This window comes from Fukomys damarensis, unplaced genomic scaffold, assembly GCF_012274545.1.
Source record: "Fukomys damarensis isolate Sample0158 unplaced genomic scaffold, DMR_v1.0_HiC HiC_scaffold_16, whole genome shotgun sequence".
Classification (NCBI taxonomy): domain Eukaryota; kingdom Metazoa; phylum Chordata; class Mammalia; order Rodentia; family Bathyergidae; genus Fukomys; species Fukomys damarensis.
Window position 1 is genome coordinate 113151624 of NW_022900928.1, and position 25211 is coordinate 113176834.

Here is a 25211-nt window from a genome sequence, read left to right on the forward strand (position 1 = left end):
TGTAAAAACATGTCATGCAATGAACCTTCTCTGCTCTCAATTATATTTCAATTTTCCATGTGATGAAGGCACACGGCAAGTCCAAACCTGGTAGTTTCTTGAACAAGGGTAATGGGGGGTGGAGGGGGTATCAGCTTCATCTTTTCTCAGTAATAGGCTTAGCCTGTGAGTTTCTAGGCAATTTAACTTACTTAACAATCAACAGATTCAGAAAACTACAGCAGTCTTGAAAAATAAATTCATTATTCCTTTACACATACATAAGGTATCAATCCTCTTATAGCTCACCTAGCAACATAAATTCTAACTGATCAAATTTTAAGTAAAGGCTTATTTTTCTTCCTGAATTCTTTGCTGGATACTTCTATTACTTAGATACATACACATTTCTCCTAAAAGAATTGTTGTGAGGATAGTCAGATTTCTTACGGTAACAATTAAGATTTCATTAACTTCAGAACTTCAATGAAGTACTATATTAAATACCTTAGAAAGGGTTCTTATGTGATTTATCAATATGAGTCAGTGAAATAAAAACAGATACAGGAGTAACAGCTACATCTTATTTTCTAGCATGTGTAACATTTGGAAGCTTTTACTTAACATCAAAAAAATCAGTACCTTCTCGTTATTTTTATATAAATATGATTTAAAACATGGCCCTCAAATAAAATATATATGTTTTTACATTTCGCCTTGTTCTTAACAGAGTTTTTAAATTGCTCCTCGACAGTGAAGCAGAAATAATCCTCAGGAGCAGAAATTATACATAGATCTTTCCAGCAAACACACTTACAAAATGATTTTTAAGTACCCATAACTATGAAAGACGAAAAACACCCAGATTCTGATTTTCCCCTATCTGATTAGAAAAATTGATAAACTATATTGTTGTCAAGTAAAGTCTCACATACCACTGGTTGAAGTATACATTGGTAACCTTTTCAAAGAGCAGTTTGATCACTCTACCAATACTTACCATACTTTACTAAAATGGTCATCGCACAGACTTCCCGATGCAGTAAATATATACAGCTCAACTATGTTATCCTAAGGATATATGCAAAGATAAATGAATAGACAAGGATAGTCATTATAACCCTGTTTTTGTAAGAGTAAAAACCTAGCAACATCTCAAACATTTATCAGTGAAGAATTACTTAACTAAGAAACACAAGCTTAACTCTCACATGGTTTCTCTTATACAATAAACCCAAAGTATCAAGAGTAAAATTAAAATAGGTAACAGGAAACAGGGAGATAGATATTTTGCAAATAGGAAGAGGACCAAGAGATAGAGAGAGTGAGAAGAAAAGGAGACATTGAAAAAAATTAAGAAGTTCATGTATATGGACCAACTTCCCATAATGAATGTAGTCAGTTTACACTGCAAATATGTAGTAATAAAATTTTTTTTAAAGAACTAAAAATGTACTAATTTACTAAGGCATTATGTATTCTATCTGGATAATTAAATTAAAATTAAAAGAACAAAGTGTAGATATGACTTTTAAAAATATTAAATGAAAAAAAAAATCAAGCCACAGGTCAGTATGCACAGTGTAATCCTATCTGTGCTATCAGTCTGACAAATATATGTAGACACCTGAACGTGCTAGTATAATGGTAAAAAATTATGCAAGGATAATTAAGGAATTGGTAATACTACAGACAGAAGGCTTTGACTTTTCATTATATATCTTTCTCCCTGTTATAACTTTATACTATGTTCCTATACTTTCATTGAGAATCTCTATTTAGACTTCTCTTTAGCCTCAGACTATGCAGAATTTTGTAATGTTGGCCACATCCCTTGTGGGATGAAGCTTTCCACCCACAAACCATCGTCCCCAGCATATAACATCAAAGTCCCAGTTCGGAACTTATGTAATGGGCAGTTTCTCAGTTGACATTTTCTCCACTGCTTTTCCCCTTTCTTTGCATTCTTGTATTATTCATGTTGATATCCACCTCTCTCCTCCTTTCCTTCCCTCCCCTATCAAATATAAGCTTCTTTCAGAGCCTGGACTCCTCCACAGTATGCAGCATAGTATTTGAAGATACTAGTGAAAGAAAAGTTACATTTGTTTTTTATGAGATTATAGCTTTAAGGGTTAACATTTTCTTTTAAAAAGGAAGACTCTTCCACTTTCTGAACCATGCAAACTTGACAATAAATTGCTTTTAATTACAAAAAGCAACATTAAGGTAAGTTAATAAATAATTGTCTAAGTAATGACACGGAAAGGTAGACAAAAATGTTAAAAATGGGTATAAATAGATTTTCTAAGAAGTTAGGAAAATATGGAGACTTTTTTCAGTGAATGAAGCACATGGGGCAGGAAGCACAGGTGAAGGAAAAGGAATCTGATTGAAGAAAAATATTGTTAAGAATTCTTTTATTTCTAATACTGTCAACTATATTTCAAATGCACACACATATACAGCAAACATGAGTTTCAGCTTCTGGTATACATTTTATAACAGTGAATAAGAACTACACATCAGAATGGAATGATTATTGATTACTTAATGGATTATTGCTGCACAAATTTACACTCACCAAAAAACCATCAATCTCTGGATAATAATTAGAAACCCATCACAGTATATACAGCATTCTGACTGAATTGAAACTTATTGCTATGTGCCAGGAAATGACCAATTTTCTATTACTCCAACCACAATCAGAATGGTGAGCAGGACTTACACCAAATGCTATTACAGGACATGGTTTGTAACAGCCTCAGAATGTACCATCTGTAAATTGCTATTAGACAGGTAAATATTCAGGCACTGGTGGACTTTTTATTATTCATTAGGTATGAAAACTAAATAAAATGGGCACAAGACAGTTACAGATATCAAATTACTGGAAGGTTGTGGAAAAGGGGCCAATAGAACACTAGGTGAAGACATGCTGTACTAACAACACATTGTATTTTCAACCCAAATTTGCATCTGAAGGTTTGTAATGGCTTAGCCTTTTAAACCCTGAGTGTATTCTCAGTAAACAGAATTTTTACTAAATACTCAGTGGAACACCATTACAATTAAGATACTATTTTCCAAAAAGAAAACCCTATTATGTCAGTTCCATCTAGCAGTCCTTAATCACTGGATAATGATGTGAAACTGTTATTAATCAATTAAGTTTTTAATTTCTGTATTTTCCAGCTGTACAGTTTAGATAACACCACTTCCTTCCAGATAGTTAATCCCATTCAAAACACCTTATTTGATCTATATTACCCCCACACACAAAATGAAGACAGTTAATCCAACCCAAATAAAGGTAATTTGGAACCAATAACAAACTTGTTTCCATTTTCTCTTTGGGTTCTTATCTATCACCAAACTTTGAGTCAGATATATCAATTTTCTTTCCCAAAGAATTATACAATTTTTCCACTAATTAGCTAACCTAAAAAGTATGTATTTCCAAGACATCTTAGGAAGAAATGAGATTTGATAATTTTCATGAAGCATAATAAGAGACTATTAAATTATGGATGATAATCAACCGTGATAATTAGAATACTATTAAGTATAATACAAAATCAAATAGAAATGCTAAATAAAGCTACTATTATAAAATAAATAAAATAGATTTGTGAAACATCACAAGAGATTGATGCCATAGTAAAATATGAAGATGGCAAATTTGGGAGGGGCTTATTCACCTACAGTTCTCAGGCAAAGCTTATCCAAGGAGGCAACAGGTGAATGGAGATAAGAAAGAAGGACTTTTCTATGCAAAGTTATGAAGAAAGGGTACTGCAAACAAAGAACTCCAAGTACAAGTACGGAAATGAACTTGCCATGTAAAGGAAAAGAAATAAATGGGAAAGGGCAGTGAAAGTGAGTAAGAAAAAGAACAGAAGAAGAGGAAGTCAGAGATAGAAGCGGGAGCGACATCCTTAACTTTGTAAAGAATTTTATTCTAGTTTCAATAGAAAGCTTTTGTGCTTAAAGCAACGGATTGCTGTGAACCGATTTAGGTTTTCTAAAGTCTAGAACTGTTGGTTGCACATTGTGAGAGGCACAAGAGAGCAAGAAAAAAGAGGCAGGAAGACCAGGTATAATCTGTTGCTAAGATTTCACTAGCAATGTACAGTACTAGAAAATGATTACAGACTTGAGTTACAGGAATGGACATGGTGAAGAGTATTTAAATTTAGGCTGTGTTTTAGACAAGTCAGTGGATTCTGACAGACTAGAGCTAGGGTTTGAGGAAAGGAGTGGTACTAGATACAGAGTTTAAAGTCATCAAAGCATCAATGTGGTATCTAATGAAATCAACTGAGAATATAACGCAGAGGACTTGCAGGTATAGACATAAGGGCTGCCAAAAGATGAAGGTGAGATCTGAGGTTTTCTAGGCCTGGAGTGCCTGGCATCCACTGATTTCAACACTTCTAGTAAAGCCACTCCTTAGTGTTTTTCCCTTAGCTAAGAGTAACAGATCTCACTTTTCTAACAAAAACCTTCCAGTTTCTTGATGTTACTAACTGGATCATTTCCTTTATCTCAATATAAATCCAGAAAAATCAAAACACATAGTAAAAATAGAAATTAAAACACTAATCACCAAGTTCATAAGGGCTCATAAACAGCAAAGAAGTAAAAATACCCAAATTCAAGGCATGAGAACAATTAAAAGCAATAGATACTTCATTATAAAGTGACAAATACATAAATGAGCATCAGCCACCAGAGCTGTGACCATACAGACACAGGATCCGGAAAAGAGAATGAAATCCAAAATTTCCATAAACTCACACTTGAAGCATCTGAAAAAGTATTAGTTTACCACCATCCTTAAGAGCCACCTAGCATGTAAAACTGCAATTTAGTTGTGATTTAGGAGAAATCTTGCCAGCAGCTGAAAGTATTTTACACTGATTCAAGCCCAACCACTCAAGCCATAAAGGAAAAAAAATCAAAAAGAAAACTGCAAATTGATTATCACAAAGAGACCTTTTCAGCATAAAATGTATAAGGTCTATTGTCATTAAACTGTTACTACAGATATCTTCCATTCAGTTAAGATTCAACACATGAATTTCCTATGTATTTCCAGATAAGTACTAGGGACTTAACTAGAGAAACTGTCCCAACCAAAAACATTTCATGAGCTTCCACACAACACAGTTTTGTTGTAAAGTTAAGGGGGGGGGGTAGAGAATCGATGAAAAGATTACTTGTTAAGGAGATGGTTTGTTATAATACAAACAAGAGAGGACTTGGTATTCTCCAAGCTATTAAATACACTGCCTTATCTTGCAGCTACAGGTATGATTATAAACAAATGTTTTCAAAACTAGATAATGACTGTTTGTCTAACAAAATACTCGAACATTGTTTGGACAAATTTAAGCAGTACTTCAAGAAAGGAATGAAACAGTATAGGGTCAGGAGGACTGTTGTAAGGTTGTGTATCTGATCCCAGGCAGTTACAATGATTATATTATGGACAAATGTGATAATTACCACAACTGTCCTAAGAAAATTAAGGTCTGGTGTCACAGTCTGGCATAAACTGAACTGCCTCATGGTTTCAGCAAAGAGACATTTGATTCATAGGTTTCTGAAAGACTTTTCAGATTTGGTTACTGGATAAGATATGACTAAAAACAACAGTAGTATTAGATACTACTTTCATGTGTGTCTCCTAAATGGTTAACTGAAGATCTGAAAGACCTTGGATCAGAGAGATTTGAAACATTTATAAAAATATTAATAGTAACTTTGTTAATAACAAAGTAGTAAATGTTAATAGTAACTTTGGAACCTTAACTTTAAACTTTTCTATCTCTTAACTTACACTTCTTACCCATAAGTAACAAAATTGTCTGAAGGTGAATTTCAACTATTAACTACTATGTGGATAATTTGATATAACACATCAAGGCTCTTCATATCCTTTTAAGTCTTCTGTAAACTCCATCTTTAAATTTGAGCGTGATCCTGATTGAGAGATGGATTTTTTGAAGTCATGCGATATTTCCAAGTACCTGAAGGTTTTAGTCCAACATAGCACTGTGCTTGAATGAATGTTGAGAAGACAGCTATAAGTATAAGGTGGAGCAACCTCAGAGCTTACATGATGTATCTTGGTCAGAGCATTTATTTTAAAATTGCCTGTGAGTAAGACTAACTGAATGATTTGGCCTCTGGGGTACTCAACAAAGCACAACTGAAGGGACCAAACCTTTGGGTAATCTTAGAGAATAACATCCAGAAGAACTGAGTGAGGTTTCTAATTCACTCAGATAACCAACACATATCCACTTGTAATATATTCCAATATTCAGTACAAGGCACTGTGCTAGCTAACTTCTATGTGAGAAAACAGTATTTTCTTAATTATTTCTTGAAATATATTGAGTGCTGTAAGAAAAATGTGCTAAAATTACTTTATTCATCTTTACAACACCAGGAGATAAGCACTAACTTTTCCTATTTTAAAAGGAGGGAATAAAGCCAGGTGTGGTAGTGCACATGCCTATAATACCAGCACAATGGAGGCTGAGACAGGAAGACTGCTCAAATTCAAGGTCAGCCTGGGCTACACAGTGAGTTCAAGAACAATCTAAATTAAGGAGCAAGATTGTATTTGAAAAATAACAACAAAAAAGACACAGCACAGCCACTCTAACTCTAAAACCCTGATCTGTCTGCTACCTTCAGGCTACAGAGATTACAAAAGACATTTTCCCTGCCCTCAAGCAGTATCTAGTCACAAAAGGGAGATAAACTGCAATCAAGTAATTAAGTAGTGGGAAAACAAGATAGGAAGTGATAAATGCTCCTAAAATTTTAGAGAAGAAACTCTTCCTGGACAGAATGGATCATGCCTTTAGAGAGATTAACTGCACTGTGACTATTTGTGTAGTAATGCTGATCTCAGAAAATTTAAAGTTCAGACATCAAAATTTCTGTTCACATGTACTCTGCTGTGAAATCTTAGGAAAAGAGATTCCCTTTTTTTCTTGATTCTTCGTGGGATAAGAGAAAATAAATAAATAAAAAAAATAAATGACTGACTGACACTACTGGAATCTTATCTGGAGTTCTGAGAATTCCAGATATGCAGAGAAAGAGATAAGTTAGGACAGAGGCCATACAATACCATGAGGATGGAAACTGGTAAATTGCAGAGACCATTATCTGGAATTCATTTCACCAACATATCTAAGGCATAAGTAAACAAGTCTGTGCTAAAAACAATCATTTTGGGCCAGGTCAGGCAAGGAGTTACACAGAGCATGCAGCAAGGATCCTCCATGTCATCCTCAGATGAACTGCATTACTAGAGCATAATTATTGTTTCAATTATCCCCTCACAAACAGCAGGTTTATTTGTGATGTGCCTTAATTAAGTAATTTTACTTTCATTTCTTTAGTAATTGATTTGAATACAACAGCATTAATAATTCCCTTGTATCTGCAGGCACATTTATCTTCAAACAGGGGATAGGAGTCTATCTACCTGATAACAACCAGATAGATAAAAAACAAAAACATTTAGTAAATGATTCAGGTATGCTGTATTTTTACACTTTTTGTTGTTATTGTTTGTTGTTGATGAAAAAAAAAAAGCAGACTGAAAGCATGTCCTTCCTAGAAGACTATCTGATATGAATTTGATTTAACATGTTTGTGGGATCTGTTTCTTAATTACTGTGTAACTTGTTTGTCTCACGCTGTTTTTTTTATATAACAATACAATAATAGCTATCTTTCTAGTTAACTTATTACCATGTCCCAGTCACCTAGAAGATTTATATACAATGCCTTTAAAGATCATCATTCCTCAGACAAGGCAAACATTAATGTTGTCTTTCTACAAGTAAAACCGAGAGTCCAAGAGAAGGAACTACCTGTCTGGGGACCCATATTCGGGAAGTATTAAGGCTCATTTCTTTATGCACAAAAAGAAAAAGAAGTAAATTCATTCAATTCTGTAATTTTTTAAACTGTACATTTATTTTTCAGTAACAAATAAAATACTTGGTAAATACCCCCCATCCACACACACACAGACAGATTCCACACACAGATATCAGATTCTTTGGTCACTGCTTAAATAAATACTCAGCCCAGGTTTTATCTGCACATTCTATGTCAAGATGTGAAGTAATTTTGAATACAATAAAGCATTTTAGAAATAAAATATCACTTATAATAAGCTTAAAAACAGCTTGTTTTGTGAGCAAGCTAAACACACCCTGATCTTGTTGTTATTATATATGGGCTGCCCACCATTCCTTTAATAATACACATGTAAACTTCGTCTTATGTCTGATAAATTGTTATTAATGTATTATCATGAGGTTAATTCTAAAATTCTACACTCTAAAGTGCTGTACTGGGTAGAAGCCAACCTGGAGATTCTAAATCTCAGAGTATGATCTCAAGAAAATTTTTTCAAACATTCAAGGCCTGTGTCTTAGATACGCTGAAGGAAAATGGAAAAACAGATCAGAGAACAAAAAACAGTATGCAAAACCCATCTCATCTGCTCAATATCAGGTTTCTTCTTCATTGCCACCTCCCAAAGGGGGAAAGAAAGAAAAAAAGAAAAGACAAGCAGAGAAAGTTCTTACAATTTCTGTCCAGTTTACCTTCTGTCTCCCTAAATTCCCAATGCCACTTCCCACAGAAGTGAAATAAAATGGCAGTTGAAGGACAACACCAATAACGCATCCTTGATAATTCTGGAATACAATCAAGTAGGATATCTCCATGCATAGTATATCATACAGTCGCTTGTCCAAAAGATAAATGCAGTAGATGAGTTCAAGGTGGCCCCTGGTTACAGCACTGTTTTTTTCTTTTTTCTTACAACAACAATCTATTTCAAATACTACTGGCTTTCAAGGGGCTTTCAAAGGCCCATCTTAAAGCTCAAACCCTTGGGACCCCGGTTGTCCCAGCCAATCCATTCTCATCTCGCACTCTGGTTTCCACGCATCTCAAGGAGTATGCTTCTCTCCACTGATTTCCCAATGTTTAATCCTCTACCTTGTGTCAGAAACTATTCTCAACCTATTGCTATACTCATCATCATTCAAGCAGAAAATTTCTTTGATTGACTTATAAACTCTGATTTCTCTTCATTTACTTTTTTCTGAAAGACAAGACTGCCCTATTTCTCCCTCTACAAGATCTATGAACTCTGATGGACTTGTAAGTTTTCCCTCACTTCTAAATTCACTATTTTGATTTTTCCTTTCTTCTAGAACTGGCCTCTTCCACTTCTCATACCTATGCTCTTTTTTTCAAATACCTTAAATTATTTTCACAGGTCCTACCCCCATTAGCAACAGACCACAGGAGTCTTTACTAAAAACAGTTTCTCATCAAATATTTAAGGTAAAAATGTAGTAATACAAATTGGAGTTTTAAATAGATGAACATGAAAAACAGACTAAAGCTCTTTTTTTTAAGTAAACTAATTTCTCCTTCGTGAGATAGAAGAGAAAAAAAATCTAACTTTTAACTCCTTCCACTCAGATATCTTCTGCCATCATGCGATGATGTCCTTTTTTTTTTTCTGAGCTTGGGACCTAGCAAGGCAAGTGGCGGAACCACTGAGCTAAATCCCCAGCCCTGTCTTCTTTAATACTGTCAAAAGTCATTTAACATTTATATGTGCATAACTGATAGTATCTCAATGATATAAACTCATAAAACAATTCAAAGTAATATCTGAAATTCCACTGTATCACAGCAACTAAGAAAATAGCTTATGTTTTGACTAAATCTAAAATATTGCTCCATACATATGAGAATGGCTTTGTATATGAAAATATCACAGCCTTCAGTATTCATTATCAATGGCAGTTATGCATTTTCATGAGTCTATGATATTACTGAAATTCAAAGTGAAACCCAGGATTAGAAGTATCATCAGCTGTTTTTCAGAAAAGCTCCATGTTTTATTTCTTAAAAAAAAAAAAAAGACTGTCTGCATTCACTTTTAAATTGTACGTGTATAAATTCACTTTTGTAAGAGAGCCAAAGAATGCAGATTTAGAATAAAAGAGAAAGGGTCCTATTTGCCCTCAAAGATCACAAAACTTTATCAAACATTTGATTTTTCCTTGTCTTTATTCTTTGCTTACACAGAAAGAGGTAGACAGACACAGAGATACAAAAACATGTGCTTTTATAAACAGCATTATCTTGTACACAGTTGTTTAAAATCAAATATCTAGTTAACTATAGCTTCTCTAAATTGCTTTAAAAAAACTTCAAAATTGTTGTTAGCTTTGTATTCATACCATAGGATTACTAAATCCACTCCAATTTAACAAAACTTCATAGAAACAGTTTCACTGTGATAACTTCAGTAAACATAATTTATTTTAAATTTCTTTTTGCTGGAACAAGGGGTATTTTGTTTGTTTTTGTTTCTAAAATCTGAAATCCAAGAAATGTCATTAGATCATTAATTTGTCATAGTTCAGAAAAGATGAAAGCATGTAATTCATGCTTTGAGAGTATAAAAAGAGCAGACTCATAGAAAACCTAGCATTTTTTTCTAATTATGTCCAAACAAAATCAATTGCTGCTTTCAAATAACTGAAAATTTGACATTGTAATAGAATTCACTTTGTATTTCAAGATACTATTTAGACTCAGTATTTTGAAGAGTACCCAAAAATAATGAGGTGCTACCTATCTCTAGTATCTAAAAATTCTTAATAAACAGTTCAGTTTCCAAGCTTTAGATAATATATGAATGATCTGAGCAATTGTTTCTAATAGAAATAGATGGACCTTCTACAATTAAGATTTAAAATAAATCTTCAGCCATCAAAATTATAGAAATGCCACTTCAGTCTAAATGATAACAAATGTATTGAAATAAAGCAATTTACATCACACCATGTGCATAATAAAGATACTGACATAGTCTAAACAGTGATGGTGGTGAACCTCTTAGAGCTTTCAATGATAACAAACAGCCAGCTGTATCAACCATGCCACAGGTTTGCCACCACTGGTCTAAAAAATCCGTAAGACATGTTTTATAAAAGAAATATACTTCTCTACATAAATATTACTTGTTAAAATGTATGTTTTAAACAACATAAAACCAGTTCTGGATGAAAATTGCCATAATAAAAATGTTTTATATAGTTATAGAAGCAATGATGCCTCTTTAGAACTCAAACAAAACTCAACTTTAATTCACCTGAAAGAGAACATTGTAGTACCCAAGCACTTCAAAATATTACCAAGCCCCACATTTGATGTCTCAGTAAGAAGCAGGTAGAATTGATATAGTCAAGTGTAAGGAGAATTACAGCTTCGATTATAATAAAAGAGCAATGACATTAATGTCAAAGGTATAGACACCCAGAATGTTAATTTATTAGAACGTGACTTTACACTGATTAATTATATGCTTCTCAAAATATCTGAAGTGCCTAAGAAAAGTTAATTGAAGCATTTCATCTTGTACATGCTACTAAAAACAGTCTTAAGTAAGTGATAGAGAACTGACTTTAAAATTACAACTATATGGAATTCAATCGGTAAACTCTAAATCTGCCATACAAAAATAGCAGAAGTAATGAAGATGATGCTGCTGCTGCTGATGAATTTATATTAACTTGGACACCACCGAAAATGACTAAATAGAAGCAGAAAACATAAGAGCTGCTTAGAATCTTCATATCACCTTTTTGGGACAGATTTGAAGACTACAAAAAAAATCTTGTATAGAATGAGCTATTATTAAAAACAAACACATACCCAAACAAAAAATCACAAGTAAATTAAAACTTCAGGATTATTTCAACATCTAAGAAATCAACTTTCAAAATTTCTTCAAATAAATCAGAAGCACATTATGTAAATATACAAATGTCATAAGCTAATCAAAATTATTTCAATTATTCAATGGAATTAATGTGATATTTCTCCTAACCTATAAAGTGGAGGTTTCTCTCAGTCTCCAGCTAAAGCAAGGAGCCTTTCTTAGTGCTATTTTCCAACTTCGTGTAAACTACTGCCCACAACTATCAATATTCCTGTGAATGGAAGTTTGAATTCATGATGATGATAGTTGAGGTATCCTTTATAGGCACTGCCTTCGCAGAGGTAAGCTATAAAATCTACATTTAACAAATTTAAAAGAAAAATGTAATTCACATTAAAGAAAATTAATGGATCCCAGGCGCAAGAATTGGTTGTAACCTGATTATATGTATTAACGTAGGTTAAAGACTGCATCTGGAGGATTTAGTCAAGAAAGGTTAAGGGGGGTAGGGGATCTCAAAAGTATTTTAGCTGAACCTAGCCCTAGGAATCTAAATCTATGTCCATTTAAGGGAGAAGGAACTGTACAGAGGTTTTCAACTCCAATGGCAATGTTATCTCTGCTGTGATGCTGTATATATTTGACCATTAATTTTGCTAACCAAATGATCTTCACTGATGACCTGTACATGTCCAGCCCACTCACAAGAACAAATTGCCAACTACAATGATCCATAAATATCTGACCATAAATATCAATTTTGTAAACATTTAATGTGACTCAACCCTGACACAGGTGTCTACTTTAAATGTGCCACAAATCAAGTTTTGGAGGTTGCAAGGATAAGGACCAAATCCTACATTATAAATGACTTCATAAGGAAATGTCATTCTGTAGGAACCTATCTGACTAGCTGGTTGCCCCCTTTTTTGTTCACTGTGCATCTTCAGATATATGAACTTTTAAAAAATTCTTGGGTGGTAAAATTTGAAAAGCAATGAATTTATCCATAATGAATATAAATCATAGTGTATATATCACACCTAGTTACATTTGAATGCATAAGCAATTCACATAAACCCATGATGATATAACATCCTTCTCTACAAAATGCCTCAAACATTTTTGCAGTAAAGTGAGTTCTCAACAAATATTTGCTGAATTGATAATCTAAACATGAAAAGTATCTCTCTAGATAATTCTCAATCTCCACACACAAATCTCAAAGGAAATATTTCTATCATTAATTCATTTTGAATTCTAGGGTGTCAGGTAAAAATCAGTAAACATAAAATTACATTTTGAAGATAGAATTCTGTATTAGGTATTTCAAGTCAACAGGTATGTTAATTAGTGTTTGCTATATTACCCTTTGTGTAATTTTACCCCAAGAGGCACAATATTATAATTTCTTTAATTAAGTATATTTCAAATCATTTTAATATAGTAAAGGCACTGTATTACTAAACAGCTTGAGTAGTATTGCAACAGAACTGACTGATATTTAGCTAACAAATATTGCATATTTATATATTGCAAATAACATTTATTTATAGAGTATAGGATAAAGAAAAAACAGAACATTGGAATATATGGTATATATTAACCTTACAACTTTTCAAAGCATGTAACTGTAAGTTATATTAAATATACCATAGCTATAAAAAAACTAGGATATTTTACTTAGTCAATCACATCAATTAATTCAACTTCTAGACTATCTTAAAGAATTCATGGGCCAGGGATTTAGCTCAGTGGTTCCACCACCTGCCCTGCAAGCTCAAGGACCAGAGTTCAATCCATGGTACCAAAAAAAAAAAAAAGAATTGATTAAACAAGGAGTTTATTGAAGCATGTGTTTATTCACTTCAATATAAAATTTTGACTTAATGGCACAATAAGAACACTGATCAAATGCTGAGAATTACTGAGAGATTTATTTTATTTTTTATTTTTATTTTTTGTTTTTTTGAGACAAGGTCTCACTATGTAGTTCAGGCTGACCCTGAACTCAATATGTAGTGCAGGTTGGCCTTAAACTTCTTGGCAACCCTTCTGCCTCGGCCTCACAAGTGCTGGGATTATAGGAATATGCCACCATGCCCAGCTCAAGAGCTGAATTGTTAAGATCTTAATACTAAATTACTGTTTAAAGTAATACAGGAGCAAAGTAACCAAACCACAAGTGACTTTGTAGTTTTCACTAGTTGAGAAAATTCACACTTCAATCTAATTTACCCAACTACCTGATTGCTGTACCCTCCAAAATTCTATCCTACAGGTGCTTCAAACTCTACATTCAGATTTAAAATAAACAATCTTCTCCTGGAAATTTGCTCCAGTATTTCCTATTTTCACTGATGGGCCCTACCACCAGCTAATCACTAACCTAGCTTAACTCCCTCTTCTCCTTAACTCTACTATCCAAATCCTGTACACTTTAAGATGTTACCCAAACCTGTCTCTTCCTTTTTATCTCCTGTCCACTATTTCTCATAACTTCCACCCTAATCATATTCAACAGCCTGCTGAAGATGCCCTTGCCTGTAGACTAATTAACATACACAATATTTCTTTCTCACATTGTAGCCAGTGTGATTCTTACCAACTGAAAAACTGAGGTCACCTCCTGGTTAACACCCATGGCTCCCCTGAAAATAAAAGCCAAGTTCCTCTTATACAAGATATTCCATATCTTGTCCTGATTAACACCAAAGTCTCTATCTTCAAATTCTTACAGGAGAACTTCACATTCTAGAACTACCAACCTGCTTGTATATCCCAGAATACTGCATGTTATTTCTCACTTCTCATTGTGGGCCTTTTATTTACTGAAAAAAGCCTTCCACTTTTCCCCTAAATCTTTTATATGTAATACATCTCAACTCAAGCAGTCTCTCCCTCTAGAAAATCTTACCAAACTAGTACTACCTTTCACTTCCTAAAATAATCAAGACACTGAGCTTACTACAATGTAATGCCCTGCTTAGATGTCTGTCTATCCCACCAGAGTGAGAGCACCCAAAGATAAGGTGTGTACCGAAAGATTTACGTTACAATGCCTGACACACAGAAGACAGCTGATATACATTATGTTGAATTAATCATCCAGAACGATACAGCAAAATGTCAAATGCCTATAACTAACACCTTAAGCTTACTTCAAATTTAAAACACCTAAGCTATTAACCCCAGAATTCACAAGAAGCAACAATGAGGCCTACAACTTGCTAAGTGTCATTATCTGAGAATTTATGGTAGTTTCTGAAGCATTAAAATGAGATTACATTTTAGAGGAGAGCTCTCTAGGAAAGAACTGACTCTTAAAATGGACAGGTTACTCTATTACGAGAACGTGTTCTTTTTCCAGTCTTAATGACTGATATCTTTGGAGCACCAAAGATAAGGAATTATTTTCCTTTACATGTAACCAAGACCACAGAACTTTATTCAGGAACACTGAAACCTAATAAAATTTTCTTATATGGAGGCAAACTCTACTTTTTTTTTTCTTTTTTTGGTACCAGGGATCGAATTCGGGTCCTTGCACTTCCAAGGCAGGCAGCGGAATCAGTGAGCTAAATCCCCAGCCCTCTACTTCTATTTTTCACACATTTTTTATTATTATACACTGGTTACACAGATCAGTGGGTTTTGTTTTGGCAAATCTGTACATGTACATTAGAGACTTTAATCATTTCCTCCTCAGGACTCCTTTTGCCCCATCCTCCCCCCTACTTCACATGTTTTGGGGGGGTACAGAGGCATTTCCATGTGTACAATGTATTTTGAACATTCTTTCTTAATCAAATATTCATATGCTTTAAATAATAGAGATTTATTTTTGTTCTCAATTTTTACTCTAGATTATCAAAAAGCTGTCTCTGTACCATGGACCCACAGTAAATGGCTAAAGACCCAGATTTCAAACAGCTCTGGATTTGAAAACAAGTCCTTTTTCTTATAAGTCAGGAGTACATAAAAAAGTAACAACTGCCTTGAAAAACACCAGCAGTAATTATCAGGTCTTATGATATGCCAGAAGTTGGGACAAGCATTTCCCACATATAACTTAATTTAAACCTCACAATAGACCAATGGAGTAGATACCGCTCATCCTCATATTATGGAGGAAGGACTTGGAGCTCAGAGACTTTAAATAAAATGTCTAAGTTCACACAGCACCTTAGTGGCAAAGTAAGAATTCTAAAACAGGCTGGTATAACTTTCAAGCCCTTTCTGATCCTCCACATTATGTTATAAATTAAGAGAAATTACTCACCTACCTCAGGGAATTGTTGTGAGACTAGTAAATATATAAAGCATCTAACATAGTGAGATCCTATGTACTATGTAAATCATACCTCTCTACTTTCTGTCAATCTTGTAGTGATCACAATGTATTTATAAGGAAAAATTTTCTAAATACTCCTGATATATTTCAAACCACAGATATTCAAAGTCTCTATGTGTCAACAAAAGGAAATTATTAGCAGATTAATACATACCTGCTATAGGGCTGGAGATTTAGCTTAGTGGTTCCACTGTCTGCCTCGCAAGCACAATGACCTGAGTTCGATCCCTGGTACCACACACTCTCTCACACACACACACACACACACACACACACAAAGAAATTTCTACCTGATATAAACAAATACTACAAAACTAAAGAAAACTAATATATGCTACATTTTGAACTGTGACCTTACTATTGACCTATCAGAACATCAGATCAAAATACATCAATATTTAAAACATACCATGTATCAAAAAAGCTAGGCGAGAAGATGAAACCCCAAGATCTTAATGTACTATAGCTCAATGGAAGAGTCGCAATAAAATGGAATCAAACATAGCGTAATTAAAAAAAAAAAGTACTTCTATTGAGAAAGACAGAGTTGGGTAAAGACAGAGGCAACAAGGATAACATTTCCGCAGTAAGTTGTTCTGTTTTTCAAAGACACACCCTAGTTTTCACCACAATGCAATGCAGCCTTAAAAACTGGAGTGGGAAGGGTGGAAAAATAAGGCAAAAGAAAAAAATATAGTACTTTTGCTCTTAATTACCTGCAAATATATACTTGCTTTAGTTTCTTTTTCTTTGTATACATAAGAATAATACTTTGATAAATGCAAAGAAATCAAATCAGATCTGTTTATTTTAAATTTTCTAATAAAAACTAAATGTAAAGTACACTGGAGATATAAGTGTTACGATTCTAAACAGCTAGATTTTATATCAAGTCCAATGCGTGTTATATCAAGATGTGCCCTATAGAAATCCAACCAAGGGAGACTGCCAAACTAAGCTATGGAAGACAGTCACAAAGCTAGTGGCTACCATAAAAGAAGTTAGATTTTAAAAAGCACATCAGACTGCTTAGTTGAAAGGATTATCTGATATCTCTTCACCCTCATAACACTCTCCTATTTCTTTTTGTCACTCAAACATGGGTCAGTATTAGACATGATGGGCACCCTGACAGAATGACATTGTAGAGACACCAGTAACCTAACTAATCCAAAAAGTAATATGCCAGCTTTATGCCCAACTCTAAGAACTGTATCTTTCTGCCAAGCAACCTAAAAGGTGAATTTAAACCTCAATTTCTACATATGAAAAATAGAAATCATAATGTATCTGCTTCACTAGATTCTAAAAATGGAAACTAGCTAAGAAAAACTGAATGTGAAGCACTATGAAAAGAATACACTCGATTCCTTGACCTGATTATTGGTCAGAACCTTGTAAAACGAGAATTACTACCTCTTCTAATTCCTTACATGCCACCTGGCCATCAAGCAGACGGATAAATAGTAGCAACTGCATAGCCAATCCACCTAAAGGTTTTAAAGTAGTAGAAGCACATTTTCCTGTCACGATGTATTTTCATACCACTGAAATAGCTACTTGAAAAGAAAACCTAGGCATTTTAAAAGTAGATATATAAAAAAAAACATGAAGAATTGCAATTTTTGGAACCTTAAAAATTTTTTGCTTCAGCTCAGCGGTTCGGTGGCCTGCCTTGCAAGCGCAAAGACCAGAGTTCAATCCCCGGCACCAAAAAAAAAAAAAACCAAAAACCAAAAACAAAAAACAAAAAACAAAACAAAAAAACACCCAAAAAACTTTTTGAGATAGTCAGATGTCTGTACAGAAACCAATACTGAAGCAAATACGCAAGAATCAAAAATGAGTTAACCCAGAAACAGAAGCAATCGCAAGGTAAGTTTCATCTGATGGGCCAGAACACAATATGGATTATTTTTATATTGCTCTGTTTGAGTTGTCTATCTCAGATTCTTGATTTCCAGATTCTATTTTTAAAATCACTTAACACTGTGTATTTCCAGTAGCCATCAAGGCATATGCTGTCATTCCTGACACTGAAGATTGTCAGCATACTCAATATGTACAATAGTGATCTCAGGCAATAATGCCCATCTTCTTATCAAAACAATCTTTATTCCAAAAGAAAAAGTCTAAGTTTTCCTTATGAAAACTTACTCTAAAACACAGGAAGTAGTCACTGCACAATGTTAAGACCACTAATATCTCTTACTTCTTTTAAGGTTATCGTATATACTCAATTTTAAAACTCAGAGCTGTCAGTCATTTAGTTTTCTCCCAAGTCGCTAGTGCGCTATTCTAGCACTGTCAAATGATAGCTACTGTCATTATTTTTTATACAATAGCTGGCAGCAAGTTGTACAGATATCCTTCATCTTAAAATAATTACCAAATATCCTAAACAAATGAGTAGGCCCCACTTTCTTAAAGCCAAAATAAGTGGGCTTATTTTATTTATATTTTATGGTGAGATTTTTACTTATTTTATAAAATTCAAATGTTTATTTTATGATGAGATTTTTACTTATTTTATAAAATTCAAATGTTTATTTTCCTTTTATACAAACCTTTTAAAAATAACTTTCCTTCCTTGTACATATAGATCTCTCTTTCCTGCTACTACAGACTCTTATTTTCTCATAAGATTTTCACATTTATTTTTGGCTTTAATAATTTCAAACAAAAGTTGTATTTCTGTGTTTAGAAGCAGCAACAGTCTATGAAATAAATTTGAACACATGAAAAAATTTCAAGAATAATTATTTTCATTTTTAAAAGTCCAGAGTGTGTGTAAAAGGATGAGGAAAACCAGTGCCCTCAAATATAAATGATTTGACAGACCTCCTGCGCACAAAAATTATTTCAAGTCACAGAAAAGTGTCTGAGTGACTGATTCTAGGTCTCTGCTCTAATTAGTAGACAAGAGTCCCTCTCTACCTCTACTGGCTTTGGCAATCTAAATGCTGATATTCTCCTAGATCTAGCAGAGGAAAAATGGGTATCTTCTCCATCTAACACCTAAGTGGGTAACCTAGATACTGTAAATAGAGGCTACATAAAGGATGCAACAGACAGCTCTGAAGTGGAAGCCAAAATATTTAACCTGCAACTCTTTGGAAAAGAACCTGAAAACATGTGCAACTTAGCCAAAAACTATACTAACATGGAATTGCCGAAGGCTATAAAGTTAAAAGACACACAAAAAACTCTTTACCAAACACAAGTTTACTGTTGTTGGGTGAGAAAAGTTCAGTTGCAAAAGGCACAGTTCTTATTTGTACAAATTAATCATGCCTACACTTTGGACTATTTATTTTAAAGGACAAGTGAGCTGCCTTTTTGAAGTAAGAGCTTACAAAAGCAGAAACAACTGAACAAATAAAGGACCAATTAACTAATTAATAAGCATTTTCCTGCTGATATTCTGCTGGTGACCAAGGGAAGACAGTCAAGTCACTGATTATCAGATATTTTCTACTACATATATCCAGTATTTCCAAAGCCATTAATAAAGTATTTAACAAATATAAACTGTACATAAATCTATCTCAACTCCTTAGGAAATTATGTGAAAAACTTTCTGAGAAAGAAAAATGTAGTCCACCAAAGAACTAGTAACATTTAATATTAAAATATAAAAATTCTATCACGTACATTGTTATAGTAGTATAACTTTTATCAAATCAACAAGCAAAAAAATGCCACAAGATCATTATGAGATTAGCACAATAATTTAATATATATTCAGTCAACAACTTTATTACTTTTGCCTTGCTACATGATAAAGGAATTTCAAGGACTGCACCTAGGATGAAATTTTCTGTTCTCTCCAGTAATAAAAAGGAGAGTAATCTTTTAATAAATTCAAACAGTTCAATCATAATTTCAAGTAAATAGCTAAAATGACTTAAAACTGATGAATTATAAAATACATTCAACAGTAATCTATACACTTTTACTTATAATTCAGCAGTCTTCACTAATTACACTAATTAGCTTTATAATAACTTAAGTTTTGAAGGCTCTAAGTGGAAGCAGGAAGGAAGACTTCCCCTGATCAGAATTCACTTAAGAATATGCTTACAATTAAATAGATTCAGTTTCTTTATTTGTTAAATCTTCAAAAAAGAACGGGAACAGTATGACTCTCCTTCACATGTCACCGAAACAGAAAAATTATATTTACATATAAATTACATGTCCTTCCTATATAAGAAAAAATATATATAACAAAAAAATAAGGAAACAGGTTACAAATATTTTTGAGTAGGAATAAAAGAACACTTGTACTTGGTAACTAATTTGACACATTATAATTAAAAGATTTACTATACTATTAATAAATAAAAGTATTTTGTCTTCTGTCACTGACAGCATGTAAGCTGCTGATTACACAAAAGCATTAACTATATCAATGAACATCCCTTTAACAAAAACAGTAGTCAAAACTGTCTATTCTTATAGCCAAAAACATCCTTCCAAATTTTCTCAGTTCTTCTCTATACATACTCAAATAAAATGTTCCAACTTGTTAGAGAAATGGATGTAAACGAGTTTCATAATTTTTCAATTACACTTTACTCCAATGCTCTGGAGGAGAAACTTTCACCTTTTTTAATATAAGTAACACTACAATTCTACCACTGATGGCTTAACTTTGTACCAAAGCAATATAAAACTACTTCACTTTTTTTCTCTATGAAGAGTCCTTTGGAAGTGACATGTTTCCGTATTTTTTATCCAACAACAACAACAACAAATCCAGTCATAAACCTGGCAAGTCCAAACAATAACCAACAAACCCTACCATTTCTTACCTGATACAGGTAAGCACCAGCTCCCAAATGCCACCTTGGGATAGTTCAGACTAGTAATCAGGCTCATGTTTTATGATACTAGAATGAACAGGAATAAATCTGTGTTGTTCTTTCTTTAGCAAAATCTGTAGCGATAGCTACACCACAATATGAACAGACCCCACAGACCTAACAAATTCAAATCTGTCACTAAAGAAATAGAAAAAAAAATCATAAAATGAAGACTTACTGCTTGTCATGTGACTTGGGGAGGCATGCTGTCCATTGGGTGTGCTTGAGGTGAGGTCAATTGCCATATTGGAGTGCTCTCTTTCGGGTGAAAGCTCATTGTCACCTGCTTTCACAAAATAAAATCTTTTGGTTTCTGTTCATTGTCACATAAACTCTTAATTACTAACAGTCTTTCCTACGTACACAGTAGCATGCAGTCTGGAATTTTTAATAATAATATATTTTTCCTATGTATTTTAATAATGCATTTTTCACTACAGAAGAAGCTGTGAGGAAGTATTTTTCAGAAATATATACTAAATGTATAAAAATGACAAAAACCACAATCAGCATACAATAAACAAATTAACAACTTTTTTTTATCACAATACTCCAATACAAGCAAAACAAGGGGAAATGGAGGAGCTTATTTCTAAAGAATCTTTTAGTTGAAAAGAGTAAGTTTTGTTTAACATCTTATTTAATTATTAAACATAAAGTATTTATAATAAGTAGTTCTTAAAATGCAGGCTATTAGAAAGTTAGATGCTTGAAAGAGAGCTTGCTAAAAAAAAAAAAGTCAACTTATAGAACCTAATTCTTTCACATTATGTGTCTGGAAGAACTAGGTTACAGAGTAGAAAATATTGAGTACACACCATACTAGTAGATATATTTAATCTGACATATTCAAAACCTAAAGAAATAGAAAAAAATCAAGTAGAAAATGGTTGACAAGCTATGGGTGATTTAAATATCCTTAATTTAATAAGCAGCAAGACAATATTCTGTATTTCCTTCTTCGCTTTTGTGTACCATTATTTTCTCCAATTTAAAGATAAAATTGTGAACAGAAAAAATACAGAATCCTTAATGCAATCTATAATTCAGAAATTAAAACACAGGTAATACAAAGGTAACTTTATTACAAGAACAAGTTAATGAAAATGAATACTTACATGTTATATAGCCATCAATAGCCTCTGTTTCCATAGTCAAAGTGCAGTGCTGCAAAACAAAATGTTATACCCTTAACACAATGATTCCTTGTGATATCTGCCATTAAATTCTTAGCTTATTTGAAGCTCCAAGCACTTAGTCCACGCTGTCGCTGCAACCTGTGCCCAAGAAACATACTACTGTGTACTGTATGTGCTCATTTGCAAGTCATTGAACTCTTTCTGCAAATGATCTGATTCCTGCTGGAGATAGGATAGGAAAGATAAGTGTGCTGTGAGATGGGCTGCAGCAAGAGAGGAATGACTTGTCTTAATCCAAATTTACTTGTTTCATTGAAAAAAATGGAGGACTTACACCTCAAATTTGCCAGTTTCGAAGGGATTTAAAGTAGTTTACCATTCACTATTTCCTACAATCACACTGCAGTTGAGGGACTTCCTCAGTATACAGACAGCTCTATTCACGATTGTTGCAAGTCGGTTCATCACGTTCTAACAGGGAGGGAGGGGGAGGACAAACAAACACAAGAAAACAAAACAACTTCTCCCCCAACTGTGTCTAGAAGACTTCTGCAGGAGCGGTTAGCTAACTCACCGACTTGTACTGACATTTTAGCCTACCCTAAGGTTCTGGGTAAGCACCTGTTCAATGTAACCTTAATTTCCTGCCAGGCGATGGTTGGACACAAATGCCAAGCCTACTTAATACATTCTGATTTTGAAAATTTCAGCAACTTTCAGCTGTGTAGGAGGGAATCACTTTTTTCAAGTTTGGGGCATTTTTCTTAGGCACCAATGACATGAAACAGAATTTAACTCACAGAAACAAAAGTAAAGCTGCGTGAGATGACACCCCCTAGCTTTGATTCACATAATGAAAAGATCAATAATCTAACTATATTCTTTGAAGGAAAAAGTTTAAGAATTGACAAGTGCTGAAGAGATTTTTACTTTTTTTTTTTTTTTTCTCCTTTGGCCCTGGTCCTTTTTGCCTTTAGTTTCAAAACTCTCACTGCACCAGCAGCTAAATTATTCACAATGAGCCATTTCTGTATTGATCGCCAAGTATATTTAGCCTGGGCTCCTGGAATTTCTCCATTACTTACTGGAAAACAGGCAGCTTCACTTCTTGTCTCCAAAACCACTTCCCTTCTCCCTCCCCTCCCTCTTTCACCACCACCCTCCCGAGCCCCCCTCCCCAAAAAAACTTTTCTTATGGAATAATCAGATCAAATTCCCAACTCAGTCACTACATAGCACTTATATTTTAACCTGCTGCACTATCAAATTCTTTCAAATTATGATTACTTAAAGCTTTAAAGAAAGGGATCCATAAAGTTTAAAAGGGGAGCAGTTTCCTCGGATATTTTACAAATGAGTTTATCTCTTTAAAAATGTACACATTTAACATACACATATCAAAAAGAAAGAAACGTCAGGGAGAAGCGAAAGTAGACTGCTCCATCAATGAAATGGTTATTAACCCTCAGGGAAGGAAAGAAAGAAAAAGGAGAAGGAGAAACGAAATGTACATACAAAAGAAATTGTCCTTTGATTAAAAAAGATTCATCACCATTTCCAGCTCTGTCGGGAGATCTCAGCTTCTTCTAACCCCTCAAAGAGGAGGTGACAATGTCGGGCTGAAGATAAACGGAGAAAGAAAGAAAGAAGTTTTTTGTGTTTCCCTCTTCTCTCTTTCCCTCCTTGGCTCCCTTCAAGCCAAGCCCCCTGCAGAGTTCAAGGCGAAGAGGAAGGAAAAGCACTTTACAGGTGGGTCATTCCAAGCCTTCAAATCCAGCAAACAGATCCGCTGATAAACAAAACCAAGAAATGAGAGAGAAGGAACACCCCCCTTCTCCTCCTCCTCCTCCTTCTTCCACCCCTCCCCCTCGTCCCTTTGGGATGGTGTAGTAGGAAAAGTCACTCAGGAATGGCACCACGTACTTTCAGGAAAGAGGAAAAAAAGAGAGAGCGAGAGGGAGAGAGAGGTCAGTCAGTGCTACAGCAATGCGATTAACAAGAAGAGAAAAACTTGATCCACCGGTTCCTTAAGAATCGACCAAAAGCTAAGACAAGAAAACAGAAAGAAAAAAGAGGGGGGACAAGAGGGGAGGGACACTCAGGCAGAACCCAACGAGGAACCTAGGCCAACTTCACAGGACTGTTTTTGGCCTTTGACAAAAAAAAAAAAAAAAAAAAAAAAAAAAAAGAAAGAAGAAAGAAATTAAATCTTACTTCCATCTTTCTCGCCCATAGGAGAACCTGTCAAAGTGATTTAAATACTGCCTTTTCTACATGTGTCATACCAGTTCTTTTGGTCTTTGTTTTTTGGCTTTTTCAATCCCAACAGGATCTGTATATTACCTTCTATCTGCAATTTATTCCAAGCTATCCAATCTTTCTTCTTGGAATTCAAGTTAAAACAAAGCAAACAAGTCCAAATCCATGACAGCTATACAGATGAGAACTGATTAATCGATTAACATCCCAGAAACACATTACAAAGAAGGGACGATAAATTAAGGCAGAGGACATCATCTCCAACCCGATTCCCTGAGCGTCCTTTACAGAAACCACTACCCTAATCATAACCACAACCCATCCCTCCTAAAGAAAAAACACCTATATTATTATTATTCCTGGTTAACAGCAACAAGTCATTTGATCACATCACAGTGCACAACGAGATGCTATATAATTACACTTAACTTTGAAAACACTCCCCCCTTTGCAAATCATACACATTTTTATATATAATCTATGAATCAGAAGACAAATAAAACAAGAGCTGTTCTTCCCCACGCCAAAGCCAAGCGGAGATTTACCTCAGCAGTGCATGCAGTAAAATAATCCCATCACCCTTTTGTTTGTGTTTACTGTTAGTGTGTCCTCTCTCTTTCTTTCCTGTGCCTAACGTGTGTTTGTGCACTGCAGTTGGTGGTGAAAACTAAGGCAGTGGATCTGGAGCTAAGGGTAATCCTGTTTTTACTTCCTCCATCTTCAGCGAGGAGCAGGGTTAGCCCGGGACAGCTGGTCAAACCCCGAGAAACCGATCCGTCGGAGCCCGAGCACATCTCCCCCGCCGGCCGGGC

General features: G+C 34.3%; 1 protein-coding gene across 6 annotated transcripts in view; it reads right to left on the reverse strand.

Annotated features, from left to right (window-relative positions):
- The window catches only part of Ikzf2 (IKAROS family zinc finger 2), a 145424-nt gene extending 120229 nt beyond the window's left edge, over window positions 1–25195 (reverse strand). Inside the window, exons 1-3 of one of the 6 annotated variants that reach the window (XM_010616041.2) lie at window positions 24945–25195; window positions 22120–22168; window positions 21180–21284 (exon numbers count right to left, since the gene is read on the reverse strand). In XM_010616041.2, the coding sequence (XP_010614343.1) occupies window positions 21180–21284; window positions 22120–22153 (139 nt within the window). In that variant the 5' untranslated portion in view covers window positions 22154–22168; window positions 24945–25195. Of the gene's footprint in view, window positions 1–21179; window positions 21288–22119; window positions 22169–23655; window positions 23922–24944 lie in introns of those variants that run through there. The other 5 variants (XM_033764604.1, XM_019206336.2, XM_033764602.1 and 2 more) reach the window with 5 other exon arrangements.
- Window positions 25196–25211: the final 16 nt, after the last annotated feature.